At 42.5% G+C, this 14,625-nt stretch overlaps 1 protein-coding gene across 2 annotated transcripts in view; it reads left to right on the plus strand.

Moving 5' to 3' along the window:
* dspa (desmoplakin a) overlaps window positions 1-14,625 on the plus strand; it is a 31,799-nt gene that overhangs the window by 11,559 nt on the left and 5,615 nt on the right. The window contains exons 12-23 of one of the 2 annotated variants that reach the window (XM_089009133.1): window positions 160-314; window positions 513-639; window positions 717-903; window positions 990-1,183; window positions 4,635-4,816; window positions 4,916-5,054; window positions 6,582-6,775; window positions 6,873-7,035; window positions 7,125-7,208; window positions 7,320-7,427; window positions 8,660-8,758; window positions 8,846-10,660. In XM_089009133.1, the coding sequence (XP_088865259.1) occupies window positions 160-314; window positions 513-639; window positions 717-903; window positions 990-1,183; window positions 4,635-4,816; window positions 4,916-5,054; window positions 6,582-6,775; window positions 6,873-7,035; window positions 7,125-7,208; window positions 7,320-7,427; window positions 8,660-8,758; window positions 8,846-10,660 (3,447 nt within the window). Of the gene's footprint in view, window positions 1-159; window positions 315-512; window positions 640-716; window positions 904-989; window positions 1,184-4,634; window positions 4,817-4,915; window positions 5,055-6,581; window positions 6,776-6,872; window positions 7,036-7,124; window positions 7,209-7,319; window positions 7,428-8,659; window positions 8,759-8,845; window positions 10,661-11,914; window positions 13,730-14,625 lie in introns of both variants that reach the window. The other variant, XM_089009134.1, reaches the window with a different exon arrangement.

Here is a 14,625-nt window from a genome sequence, read left to right on the forward strand (position 1 = left end):
TTGTTGAGCTCTCATTAGGATTTAATTTGCAGTCTTGTTGTTTTTGTATTTATTTTTATTTTTATATATATATATATATTATATTTATATATATTTATATATATATATATATATATATATTAATATATATATATATATATTTTTTTTTTTTTTTTTTAGAAAGGGATCCTCAAAGGGAATGAAGGCATCCTGAAAGACAACACACAGCGCAGCAAGTGGCTCGTGACTGGCCCAGGAGGTCTGGACATGTTGATTCCCTCTGTGTGTCTGCTGATCCCACCGCCGAATCCCCTCAGCATCGGCTTGGCCAACAAGTAGGAGCAATATCTAACAAATGCACATTGACATCCATTTCTGGAGCCAGCAGTGGTCAACACGGGGCAAAATGGGTACAACATTCATTGCCAAGAAAACTCTAGTTTGACTCTAGCTTCAGCAAGCGCATATTTATTGCTTTGATATTGTAGTCGTGGTGTTTGTACCTGTGCTTCGTATGTGGTTGTTTTCCCCAGGAATGAGCAATATTATGAGGCCATCCTGGCTATCTGGAATCAACTGTACATTAACATCAAGAGCCTCATTTCATGGCAGTACTGCCTCAAGGACATCAACTACATCAACTCTCTCACATTCTCAATGGTAACGTGTTACAACCTTGACACCACTCGAACAATTAGGCCGATTTAGCTCACCTCCTGTCGTTGTTTGTCTGGCAGATATCAAAAATGCGACCTGAGGAGTACCGTAGCATTATCAAAAGACTGGAGACCCACTACCAAGAGTTTCTGCGTAACAGTCAAGGTTGTGACCTTTTCGGGGAAGAGGATAAAGTCACCATCCAGGGCCACTTTGATAAAGCCCAGAACCATTATGATACTCTGGTTATCCAGTTGACCGGCTACAGTGAGTTGTCTGCTTCGCTATCAAGGAGCAAATGCCCGATTTGATTGTAAATATCAAGTTTTATTTTTCTTCTTTTGTATTTGAAGAGGAGGATACCAAACAGGAGACAAGCAAACCTGCGCCTCCAAAAATCCAGGCCCTGAGCATCTCACTGCTCAATAGTCTCCAGGAGCTCAGGAGGAGGCTGGAACTGGCCGAAACCGGACTCACTGGCCATCTACACATTTGCTCGGGGGAAAACAGCCTGCAAGAGTGCTTGGTGCACATAGAAAAACTGCAGGTATGGATGGCACCCATCACTTTGTAGGTAAATGGCAAGCACTTGAAAGTGATGGAGCAGAGTGATAGCAAAGAACTTCGAATTTCTGCCTCTGAGTTTTGAGGTTGTGGTTTGAAAATGACAATGCTAGATTTCATGTGCCCTACGACGTTGATTTGCAGATGGTGCACCAAGATCTAGACTACATTCATGACGAATACCTGCGGCTCAGAGAGAAGATTCTAAAACAGCTGGAAGGGATCCCTCCCGACTCAGAGCAAGCAAAGTTCCCAGCGCTCAGAAGCTGGAAATCATCAGCCAGAAACTGGGGGGTCTGCAAGGTCTCTACTCAGCTTACATCCAGAGGTACACTTTCAGTCTTGAAAAAGAAATAGAACAAAGGGTAACATGCTACGCATTCTCTTCAGTGCTGTTTAAATCGATTTGTTATGTGATTGCCAACAGAGTGTCAGCGCTGAAGTCCTTGCTTGAGAGTCTTCTCCAGGTCGAAGATGTTGTGAAAGTCCATGAGGCCCGCCTGACGGAAAAAGAAACCACCATCACTGGGACCCACGAGATTCTGGACAACAACCAGAGCACTCTGAAGGTTTTTACACATTGTGACTTCCTTTACTTCTTTGATTATGAGTGAAAATACAGTTTTAAAATAATGCATTTGAATGTTGTCGACACGTCACAAAAAGTCACCTTGCAGGGTTACAAGAACAATATAAAAAGAAGTATTGTAAGATGAGCATGATAACACAACAAAATAGTCTAAAATATAAGCTATTATTCAACAATAATAACTTCATTTAATTCCTCTGTTCTGCATCACTGATGTACTCAAATGCCACGCGATGAATAATTTGAAATGAGTAAATCATTCTCTGACCAAATATTTAAAACTGAGAGAGTTTTCCACTGCATACCTTATTATTTCTCATACTTTTTCCATGGACTCTAGTTTAAGCCCTCAGCTGGCCGATGCGTCCTTTGTGCTTATTTGCTGCAAGGAACATTTATCAAGAATCATTTCCACGCAATGACCATAAGTCTTGACAATCGATTCATCAATCACTCTCAATACTATTCACATTATTCACAAGCAACAAAATGGGCATTTTCTATGAAGATACGAAAAGAGTCAAACGGGAGAGGGAGGAATTTCAATAAAAATGCACCATCTGGAAAGAAGATTTGGACACAGCACAATAAATTCAAAGAAGGAGGCTGAAAGGAAAGCATCTTCTGTTTCACATGTGGTTTGCATATGGAATATTTGAGAGGCATTGTGAAATTGATTATAAATACTGTTTGAAAATGTTGTTATAAATGTAATTTCACATACATATTTCATCAATTAATTGGTTCCCAGAAAGTGTGTGTAAGGCAAAATGTTCGTCGGCCAAACATTTATTTTCCATAATAAACCATTAAAAATGAGAATAATCAGTTCCCAGGGCCCCATAAAACATAATTTTTCTACTAATTAAACCTTAAAACTACACAAAATATACCTTAGTTTATGTATAATGTATGTGCTACTGTATTGAAATTAAAGAAATAAAACTGTACGGTATAATAAAGTCATTTTATTGACCTTTGTGATGGTTGTTGTCAATGGATGACGAATTTCCAGGTTGACTCTTGATGATGTCCGAGTGAAGTTGCCATGCTTTCTCGGCGATAATGCCCTCACTCACATTGTCCCCAGCTAGCTGCTTTTTGTTAATCCAAGTTTTTCAACCTCTTCTAATTGTCCGAGACCATTGCTTAGACAACACAGAAACACTCTTAGCTACACATGGCAATAGTTGAATTAGCATACTGGTAGTGGGACGCTAAGTACACACCAACGCTCACCTCGTGAATGTTTCTCGGTGGGGTCTTTTTCGGTCCCTTAATAGCAAATGTATCCTTGATAACAAACCACGTATGCACTCAAGGAAAGGGGTGAAGAAAAGTAGTCCCGCCAGCCACCGTGGCGCGCTATCTGGTTTGGTTCGTTTGCAGAAAACTAGTTTGTATGCCAAGATTATATTCTCGCGAATTCAATGTTCGTAAGGTGAAAGGTTCGTAAGCTAGTGTTCCGTAAACTGAGGTATCACAGTATTTCTAATGTCAAAATCTTTATATTAAAGCAAATGAAGATCGAACTGGACCACAAAAAAGACTTGCTGACTGCAATGGAGTCGGAGCTCGCCAAAGCAGTTTCAAATGGAACGGTCAAATCTCGGAGTCCTTCCACAGGTGCGACGTGGATTTGTCCAAATACGCAGAAACTGGTGGGTCAGCTTTCTGACCGCTGGCGTCGCATACAAACCCAAATCGATACCAGGTTAGTACACCCATCACATTGTATTCTTGTTTGTCTTATCGTAATGAGGCTCACACACATACCCTCATCCTTCCTCCTCCTCCCACGATTTCCTCTTTCAGACTGTGGGATCTGGAGAAGCACGAGAAGCAGCTGAAAAATTATCAGCAAGGCAGCACTTCCATCGACCAGTGGGATAAACAAAGCCCGGAAGCGCCAGGACGGCCTTCAGAATGTTAAACTTACTAACATCCAGATGGTCATGGACTACCTCAACCAGCAGAAGGCATATTTTAACCCCTTCTTCCTTTTTTTTACATTCGCTTAAGGTCCCTAAAATGGAAAAGTCTCATTCAACTGAATAACCTCTCCATAGATACTTCACGGTGAAATAAAAGGAAAGAAAGACAGAGTGGAGGATGTCCAGAAAGATGCAGACACCTGCGCTGCCTCCATTAAGGTTGGTCGAGATTCAAATGTGTGCTCCTAATGACCAAAATAAATAAAAAAACAATTGAAGGCTTCCAAAATGAATCCTTCCACTCTCTTTTGACTGTGTGTTCTGTTTTCCAGGACTATGAGTTGCAGCTTGCTTCCTACAGTTCCGGCCTGGAAACGCTCCTTAATATTCCAATCAAGAGAACCATGCTGAAGTCCCCCGCTACTGTTATTAGACAGGAGGTATTCATAATGTTGTCATTGTTAAGTCACCACACTCCACATTCACTGGTCGCTTCGTTAAGTACACTTGTATGATGATAATAATGAGATCCAATCGTTGTAGCACAAATCTGGCTATCGAAAGAAATTACACAAGGATTCACATTTTGTTTGTTGTGGTTTGTACTGGTGTACAACTGCCATATGCACTGGTACCTCTCCTTCGGAAATTAATTGGTTGTGGTAGAAAATTTTGAACTACAAAATTGTGTGAGTAGAGACACTTTTTTCCACGTCTCAGTGCCCTAATCCGTTCCAAGCTCCTATTCCTAATTCATAAAAATGCATCAATCAACGTGTAACAAACCTATGTTGGAAAGTGATGGAGCAGAGTGATAGCAAAGAACTTCGAATTTCTGCCTCTGAGTTTTGAGGTTGTGGTTTGAAAATGACAATGCTAGATTTCATGTGCCCTACGACGTTGATTTGCAGATGGTGCACCAAGATCTAGACTACATTCATGACGAATACCTGCGGCTCAGAGAGAAGATTCTAAAACAGCTGGAAGGGATCCCTCCCGACTCAGAGCAAGCAAAGTTCCTGCGCTCAGAGCTGGAAATCATCAGCCAGAAACTGGGGGGTCTGCAAGGTCTCTACTCAGCTTACATCCAGAGGTACACTTTCAGTCTTGAAAAAGAAATAGAACAAAGGGTAACATGCTACGCATTCTCTTCAGTGCTGTTTAAATCGATTTGTTATGTGATTGCCAACAGAGTGTCAGCGCTGAAGTCCTTGCTTGAGAGTCTTCTCCAGGTCGAAGATGTTGTGAAAGTCCATGAGGCCCGCCTGACGGAAAAAGAAACCACCTCACTGGACCCACGAGATCTGGACAACTACCAGAGCACTCTGAAGGTTTTTACACATTGTGACTTCCTTTACTTCTTTGATTATGAGTGAAAATACAGTTTTAAAATAATGCATTTGAATGTTGTCGACACGTCACAAAAAGTCACCTTGCAGGGTTACAAGAACAATATAAAAAGAAGTATTGTAAGATGAGCATGATAACACAACAAAATAGTCTAAAATATAAGCTATTATTCAACAATAATAACTTCATTTAATTCCTCTGTTCTGCATCACTGATGTACTCAAATGCCACGCGATGAATAATTTGAAATGAGTAAATCATTCTCTGACCAAATATTTAAAACTGAAGAGTTTTCCACTGCATACCTTATTATTTCTCATACTTTTTCCATGGACTCTAGTTTAGCCCTCAGCTGGCCGATGCGTCCTTTGTGCTTATTTGCTGCAAGGAACATTTATCAAGAATCATTTCCACGCAATGACCATAAGTCTTGACAATCGATTCATCAATCACTCTCAATACTATTCACATTATTCACAAGCAACAAAATGGGCTTTTCTATGAAGATACGAAAAGAGTCAAACGGGAGCGGGAGGAATTTCAATAAAAATGCACCATCTGGAAAGAAGATTTGGACACAGCACAATAAATTCAAAGAAGGAGGCTGAAAGGAAAGCATCTTCTGTTTCACATGTGGTTTGCATATGGAATATTTGTGAGGCATTGTGAAATTGATTATAAATACTGTTTGAAAATGTTGTTATAAATGTAATTTCAATCATATTTCATCAATTAATTGGTTCCCAGAAAGTGTGTGTAAGGCAAAATGTTCGTCGGCCAAACATTTATTTCCCATAATAAACCATTAAAAATGAGAATAATCAGTTCCCAGGGCCCCATAAAACATAATTTTCTACTAATTAAACCTTAAAACTACACAAAATATACCTTAGTTTATGTATAATAAATGTGCTACTGTATTGAAATTAAAGAAATAAACTGTACGGTATAATAAAGTCATTTTATTGACCTTTGTGATGGTTGTTGTCAATGGATGACGAATTTCCAGGTTGCCTCTTGATGATGTCCGAGTGAAGTTGCCATGCTTTCTCGGCGATAATGCCCTCACTCACATTGTCCCCAGCTAGCTGCTTTTTGTTAATCCAAGTTTTTCAACCTCTTCTAATTGTCCGAGACCATTGCTTAGACAACACAGAAACACTCTTAGCTACACATGGCAATAGTTGAATTAGCATACTGGTAGTGGGACGCTAAGTCACACCAACGCTCACCTCGTGAATGTTTCTCGGTGGGGTCTTTTTCGGTCCCTTAATAGCAAATGTATCCTTGATAACAAACCACGTATGCACTCAAGGAAAGGGGTGAAGAAAAGTAGTCCGCCAGCCACCGTGGCGCGCTATCTGGTTTGGTTCGTTTGCAGAAAACTAGTTTGTATGCCAAGATTATATTCTCGCGAATTCAATGTTCGTAAGGTGAAAGGTTCGTAAGCTAGTGTTCCTAAACTGAGGTATCACTGTATTTCTAATGTCAAAATCTTTATATTAAAGCAAATGAAGATCGAACTGGACCACAAAAAAGACTTGCTGACTGCAATGGAGTCGGAGCTCGCCAAAGCAGTTCAATGGAACGGTCAAATCTCGGAGTCCTTCCACAGGTGCGACGTGGATTTGTCCAAATACGCAGAACTGGTGGGTCAGCTTTCTGACCGCTGGCGTCGCATACAAACCCAAATCGATACCAGGTTAGTACACCATCACATTGTATTCTTGTTTGTCTTATCGTAATGAGGCTCACACACATACCCTCATCCTTCCTCCTCCCACGATTTCCTCTTTCAGACTGTGGGATCTGGAGAAGCACGAGAAGCAGCTGAAAAATTATCAGCAAGGCAGCACTTCCATCGACCAGTGGATAAACAATGCCCGGAAGCGCCAGGACGGCCTTCAGAATGTTAAACTTACTAACATCCAGATGGTCATGGACTACCTCAACCAGCAGAAGGCATATTTTAACCCCTTCTTCCTTTTTTTACATTCGCTTAAGGTCCCTAAAATGGAAAAGTCTCATTCAACTGAATAACCTCTCCATAGATACTTCACGGTGAAATAAAAGGAAAGAAAGACAGAGTGGAGGATGTCCAGAAAGATGCAGACACCTGCGCTGCCTCCATTAAGGTTGGTCGAGATTCAAATGTGTGCTCCTAATGACCAAAATAAAAAAAAAAACAATTGAAGGCTTCCAAATGAATCCTTCCACTCTCTTTTGACTGTGTGTTCTGTTTTCAGGACTATGAGTTGCAGCTTGCTTCCTACAGTTCCGGCCTGGAAACGCTCCTTAATATTCCAATCAAGAGAACCATGCTGAAGTCCCCAGCTACTGTTATTAGACAGGAGGTATTCATAATGTTGTCATTGTTAAGTCACCACACTCCACATTCACTGGTCGCTTCGTTAAGTACACTTGTATGATGATAATAATGAGATCCAATCGTTGTAGCACAAATCTGGCTATCGAAAGAAATTACACAAGGATTCACATTTTGTTTGTTGTGGTTTGTACTGGTGTACAACTGCCATATGCACTGGTACCTCTCCTTCGGAAATTAATTGGTTGTGGTAGAAATTTTTGAACTACAAAATTGTGTGAGTAGAGACACTTTTTCCACGTCTCAGTGCCCTAATCCGTTCCAAGCCCCTATTTCTAAATCATAAAAATGCATCAAAACGTGTAACAAACCTATGTTGGAATTAGATTGTTGCATAACAAATGAGAGTTCTGCATAATATAATAAAACAAATAATACAATCCAAAATTAAAATTATGGTCACTTAACTTTTAACTGCATCCTCGGTTTTTTTGTCCGCTTTAGCTCATGTTTTCTCTCAGAAGTGGTTTTTGCCAGGCATATTGTCCGGTTTTAACAATCCCTCGAAAACGTCCAATACAAATATCAGCATCGTGAGAGATCACCTGCCCGATGGACGCTTGTTCTGGGTGAATCATGTCTACGCAAAACTATCAGAACGCCTCATGGCCTGACGAGGAGGCTCTATAAGTCACATACTGTATCTATCTATTTAACTATCTGCGCACACTGACACATCCGTTCCGTTCCGATCGATCCGTTATTCAATGGATTCCAGGCTAACGCTAGGTTATATCCAATGACAGAGTTGCTATAAGCATGTTACGTACAGGAAACTCTGTGCCAAGGTTGGCAGCCTATACTGTATTTGAAATCAATTTTGTAACAAAAAGCAATATTTTCCTGTTTCATAACTTGAACATTTCTTATGAAGAAACACACTCACAGCTGTTTCTTTTATTTTTCATTTTCAATTGTTTAACATAACGATACTTTAAATGTACTTTTGTAGTTGTATTATTAATTATAATGCACAGTTCTATCAGTCATTAATTCAAATATTTACTATAAATACAATTTAACTAAATTAATTATACACCATGTGTTACGATTGATGTAACTCTGACTAAATCAGCACCATTTGAAGGGAGTTCCATCAAAAACCAAGGACACACTGTTTTCATAGACATCCACAACCATAAGAATGGTGTCTAGTTCAATATTACCGAAAAACTGATTTTGAAATCTGTCTGCCATCAGGCGTCAGACATCCAATCACAGTACATCGAGCTTCTCACTCGCTCCGGTGACTACTACAAGTTTCTTGGGGAGTTGCTGAAGAACATGGAAGAGCTGAAGGTAACTTTCAGGGCTTTTTACTGCTTGGTATGCTGGATGACGTAAATGAAATCATCAAACCAATCTGAACACGTTTTCTCTCTTCAGATTCGGAACACCAAGATTGAGCTGCTGGAGGAGGAAATTAGACGCCTCAAAGAACAACTTGGGGATAGTGGCGGGAAAAATAAGTCTCTGGAAGATGCATTGGCCCGCCTCAAGTTAGAGCTCAGTCAGTCAAAAGACCAGCTATTTTCTCTGGAGGAAGTCAAGAGAACCACATCCATTCAAGTATCTGCCGCAAAGGAGAGCCTGGAAGGTACCCACAGCCAGATCCAAGAGCTGACTGACCAGCTCAACCGCATCAAGTACCAACTGGAGGAAGAAAAGAGGAAAAAAAGGCTGGCCGAAGAGCGTTACACTAGCCAACAAGAAGAATATGAGGCGGCTGTTCGGCGTAGACAGAAAGAGCTGGATGAGCTTAACTGGCTCAAGATTGACTTGGAAAAGACTGTCAATGACAAGGAACGTGAGATGGAGAGGCTGAAGATATTGCTGGAGGAGGAGGCGGCACGTCGCCGCACTGCCGAGTCAGATATTTCAAAGGTAAGAACACAGTGCACCCAGGAGATCAATCAACTTAAGCAAACGTACGAGACCCAGATCCACGTCACCAAGACCACTGTCCTGAAAGCCTCGCAACAGAAGGAAGAGGACTCAGCCGAAGTGAGGCGGCAGTACGATAAGCTCGCTGGAGAGAAGAGAGATCTCGAAGATGAGCTCCGTAGACTCAAACTCTCCATTGCCCACGCAGAAGAGCAAAAGAACAGAGCGGAGTTGGAGACTAACCAGCAGAGGTCATCGTTGACCCAAGAGACAAGGATGCGGAGTGAGCTGGAAGTGCAAATCAGGAAGGTCACACAGCAGAGAGATGACGATGAGCTCAAACTAAAGGAGGCCAACAAAAATATTCAAGAAAAAGGACGCCAGATCAATATGCTTACACATGACATCGAAGAAGAAGTGAAGAAGAGGAGGGCCTTGGAATTGGAAATCAATCTGCTGAAACAGTCTGAGGCAGAGCTAAAGGCGACCAACGCCTCCTGTCTGGAGACAATTAACAAGCTTAGGGTGTCTGAGAAGGAAATCCGCATCACCCGAGTGGAGCTGGAAAAGCAGACCATTGACCGCAGCAAGGCAGAGCAGGGCGCTGCGAGGCTCCAGAGCCACATCCGGGAACTCCAATCCTCTCTGGATGCCATGGGAGCCGAGATGGAGAAGCAAAAGAAGGCGACCCAAGACGAGCTCACACGCAGGAAGAGGCTGGAGATGGAGTTAGAGAGGGTGACACAGACATGCAGAGAGTACACCACCACAATCACAAGCCTGAAGTCCATTCAGGTCGAGGCTTCAAACTCGGAAAGAAAGTACGGGCTAGATCTCAGAGCTCTTCAGGAGGCTCTGGATAAGAGCCACAAAGAGCACAAACTCACCAAAGATGAACTGGCAGCTGTGATCGCTGAACTGAAGACATTGAAACAGAAGCTCCACCATGATCAACTCCAGATTGTGGAGTTCAACCAGCGAAATGAAAGTCTGTACAAAACCATCGAAGACAAGACTCGCCACCTCAACGAATGCACCATTGAAATCGAACGTCTGAAGGCTCAGGCTCAGAACCTGGCAAAGGAGAAATTGATGCGGGAGGAGGAGCTTAGGGTCCTTATGCAGGAGAGGGAGCAATTGATGATGAGCAGGGATGCTGCTGAAGGGGAAAACGCATCTCAGATTTCAGCCTTGCATGTCCAACTTCAGAGTAGCAACAAAAGGACAGCGGAGCTCCAGGCTCTTGTCAACGACCTGACCAAGGAGAGAGAAAAGCTTATGGTCGAAATAGACAAATTCCAAAAGCAGTCCTTTGAGGTATTTTTTATTGCATTGAAGGAACGCCTCTGCATCATTCCAAATATTTTTTCTTCAAAATTTTCTACTTTTGCATGAACAATGATGGAGTCTTATGTCTGAACACAACGTATTTACATACACACCATTGCCAAACACAAGAAGGTGTGTTTCGGGACTTCAGTCATAAATTTCTGCTGCTGCTGCTCCAATCTGCATGTGCTTATAACCATAACAAATGAGAGTTCTGCATAATATAATAAAACAAATAATACAATCCAAAATTAAAATTATGGTCACTTAACTTTTAACTGCATCCTCGGTTTTTTTGTCCGCTTTAGCTCATGTTTTCTCTCAGAAGTGGTTTTTGCCAGGCATATTGTCCGGTTTTAACAATCCCTCGAAAACGTCCAATACAAATATCAGCATCGTGAGAGATCACCTGCCCGATGGACGCTTGTTCTGGGTGAATCATGTCTACGCAAAACTATCAGAACGCCTCATGGCCTGACGAGGAGGCTCTATAAATCACATACTGTATCTATCTATTTAACTATCTGCGCACACTGACACATATGGTAGAGATCTGTTATTCAATGGATTCCAGGCTAACGCTAGGTTATATCCAATGACAGAGTTGCTATAAGCATGTTACGTACAGGAAACTCTGTGCCAAGGTTGGCAGCCTATACTGTATTTGAAATCAATTTTGTAACAAAAAGCAATATTTTCCTGTTTCATAACTTGAACATTTCTTATGAAGAAACACACTCACAGCTGTTTCTTTTATTTTTCATTTTCAATTGTTTAACATAACGATACTTTAAATGTACTTTTGTAGTTGTATTATTAATTATAATGCACAGTTCTATCAGTCATTAATTCAAATATTTACTATAAATACAATTTAACTAAATTAATTATACACCATGTGTTACGATTGATGTAACTCTGACTAAATCAGCACCATTTGAAGGGAGTTCCATCAAAAACCAAGGACACACTGTTTTCATAGACATCCACAACCATAAGAATGGTGTCTAGTTCAATATTACCGAAAAACTGATTTTGAAATCTGTCTGCCATCAGGCGTCAGACATCCAATCACAGTACATCGAGCTTCTCACTCGCTCCGGTGACTACTACAAGTTTCTTGGGGAGTTGCTGAAGAACATGGAAGAGCTGAAGGTAACTTTCAGGGCTTTTTACTGCTTGGTATGCTGGATGACGTAAATGAAATCATCAAACCAATCTGAACACGTTTTCTCTCTTCAGATTCGGAACACCAAGATTGAGCTGCTGGAGGAGGAAATTAGACGCCTCAAAGAACAACTTGGGGATAGTGGCGGGAAAAATAAGTCTCTGGAAGATGCATTGGCCCGCCTCAAGTTAGAGCTCAGTCAGTCAAAAGACCAGCTATTTTCTCTGGAGGAAGTCAAGAGAACCACATCCATTCAAGTATCTGCCGCAAAGGAGAGCCTGGAAGGTACCCACAGCCAGATCCAAGAGCTGACTGACCAGCTCAACCGCATCAAGTACCAACTGGAGGAAGAAAAGAGGAAAAAAAGGCTGGCCGAAGAGCGTTACACTAGCCAACAAGAAGAATATGAGGCAGCTGTTCGGCGTAGACAGAAAGAGCTGGATGAGCTTAACTGGCTCAAGATTGACTTGGAAAAGACTGTCAATGACAAGGAACGTGAGATGGAGAGGCTGAAGATATTGCTGGAGGAGGAGGCGGCACGTCGCCGCACTGCCGAGTCAGATATTTCAAAGGTAAGAACACAGTGCACCCAGGAGATCAATCAACTTAAGCAAACGTACGAGACCCAGATCCACGTCACCAAGACCACTGTCCTGAAAGCCTCGCAACAGAAGGAAGAGGACTCAGCCGAAGTGAGGCGGCAGTACGATAAGCTCGCTGGAGAGAAGAGAGATCTCGAAGATGAGCTCCGTAGACTCAAACTCTCCATTGCCCACGCAGAAGAGCAAAAGAACAGAGCGGAGTTGGAGACTAACCAGCAGAGGTCATCGTTGACCCAAGAGACAAGGATGCGGAGTGAGCTGGAAGTGCAAATCAGGAAGGTCACACAGCAGAGAGAAGACGATGAGCTCAAACTAAAGGAGGCCAACAAAAATATTCAAGAAAAAGGACGCCAGATCAATATGCTTACACATGACATCGAAGAAGAAGTGAAGAAGAGGAGGGCCTTGGAATTGGAAATCAATCTGCTGAAACAGTCTGAGGCAGAGCTAAAGGCGACCAACGCCTCCTGTCTGGAGACAATTAACAAGCTTAGGGTGTCTGAGAAGGAAATCCGCATCACCCGAGTGGAGCTGGAAAAGCAGACCATTGACCGCAGCAAGGCAGAGCAGGGCGCTGCGAGGCTCCAGAGCCACATCCGGGAACTCCAATCCTCTCTGGATGCCATGGGAGCCGAGATGGAGAAGCAAAAGAAGGCGACCCAAGACGAGCTCACACGCAGGAAGAGGCTGGAGATGGAGTTAGAGAGGGTGACACAGACATGCAGAGAGTACACCACCACAATCACAAGCCTGAAGTCCATTCAGGTCGAGGCTTCAAACTCGGAAAGAAAGTACGGGCTAGATCTCAGAGCTCTTCAGGAGGCTCTGGATAAGAGCCACAAAGAGCACAAACTCACCAAAGATGAACTGGCAGCTGTGATCGCTGAACTGAAGACATTGAAACAGAAGCTCCACCATGATCAACTCCAGATTGTGGAGTTCAACCAGCGAAATGAAAGTCTGTACAAAACCATCGAAGACAAGACTCGCCACCTCAACGAATGCACCATTGAAATCGAACGTCTGAAGGCTCAGGCTCAGAACCTGGCAAAGGAGAAATTGATGCGGGAGGAGGAGCTTAGGGTCCTTATGCAGGAGAGGGAGCAATTGATGATGAGCAGGGATGCTGCTGAAGGGGAAAACGCATCTCAGATTTCAGCCTTGCATGTCCAACTTCAGAGTAGCAACAAAAGGACAGCGGAGCTCCAGGCTCTTGTCAACGACCTGACCAAGGAGAGAGAAAAGCTTATGGTCGAAATAGACAAATTCCAAAAGCAGTCCTTTGAGGTATTTTTTATTGCATTGAAGGAACGCCTCTGCATCATTCCAAATATTTTTTCTTCAAAATTTTCTACTTTTGCATGAACAATGATGGAGTCTTATGTCTGAACACAACGTATTTACATACACACCATTGCCAAACACAAGAAGGTGTGTTTCGGGACTTCAGTCATAAATTTCTGCTGCTGCTGCTCCAATCTGCATGTGCTTATAACCATAACCACGCACAGATTTGAACTCATCTGAAGGTAACTTTCAGGGCTTTTTACTGCTTGGTATGCTGGATGACGTAAATGAAATCATCAAACCAATCTGAACACGTTTTCTCTCTTCAGATTCGGAACACCAAGATTGAGCTGCTGGAGGAGGAAATTAGACGCCTCAAAGAACAACTTGGGGATAGTGGCGGGAAAAATAAGTCTCTGGAAGATGCATTGGCCCGCCTCAAGTTAGAGCTCAGTCAGTCAAAAGACCAGCTATTTTCTCTGGAGGAAGTCAAGAGAACCACATCCATTCAAGTATCTGCCGCAAAGGAGAGCCTGGAAGGTACCCACAGCCAGATCCAAGAGCTGACTGACCAGCTCAACCGCATCAAGTACCAACTGGAGGAAGAAAAGAGGAAAAAAAGGCTGGCCGAAGAGCGTTACACTAGCCAACAAGAAGAATATGAGGCAGCTGTTCGGCGTAGACAGAAAGAGCTGGATGAGCTTAACTGGCTCAAGATTGACTTGGAAAAGACTGTCAATGACAAGGAACGTGAGATGGAGAGGCTGAAGATATTGCTGGAGGAGGAGGCGGCACGTCGCCGCACTGCCGAGTCAGATATTTCAAAGGTAAGAACACAGTGCACCCAGGAGATCAATCAACTTAAGCAAACGTACGAGACCCAGATCCACGTCACC

The sequence above is a fragment of the Hippocampus bargibanti genome, linkage group LG11 (genome assembly GCF_051943395.1).
Source record: "Hippocampus bargibanti isolate YZ-2025 linkage group LG11, ASM5194339v1, whole genome shotgun sequence".
NCBI lineage: Eukaryota > Metazoa > Chordata > Actinopteri > Syngnathiformes > Syngnathidae > Hippocampus > Hippocampus bargibanti.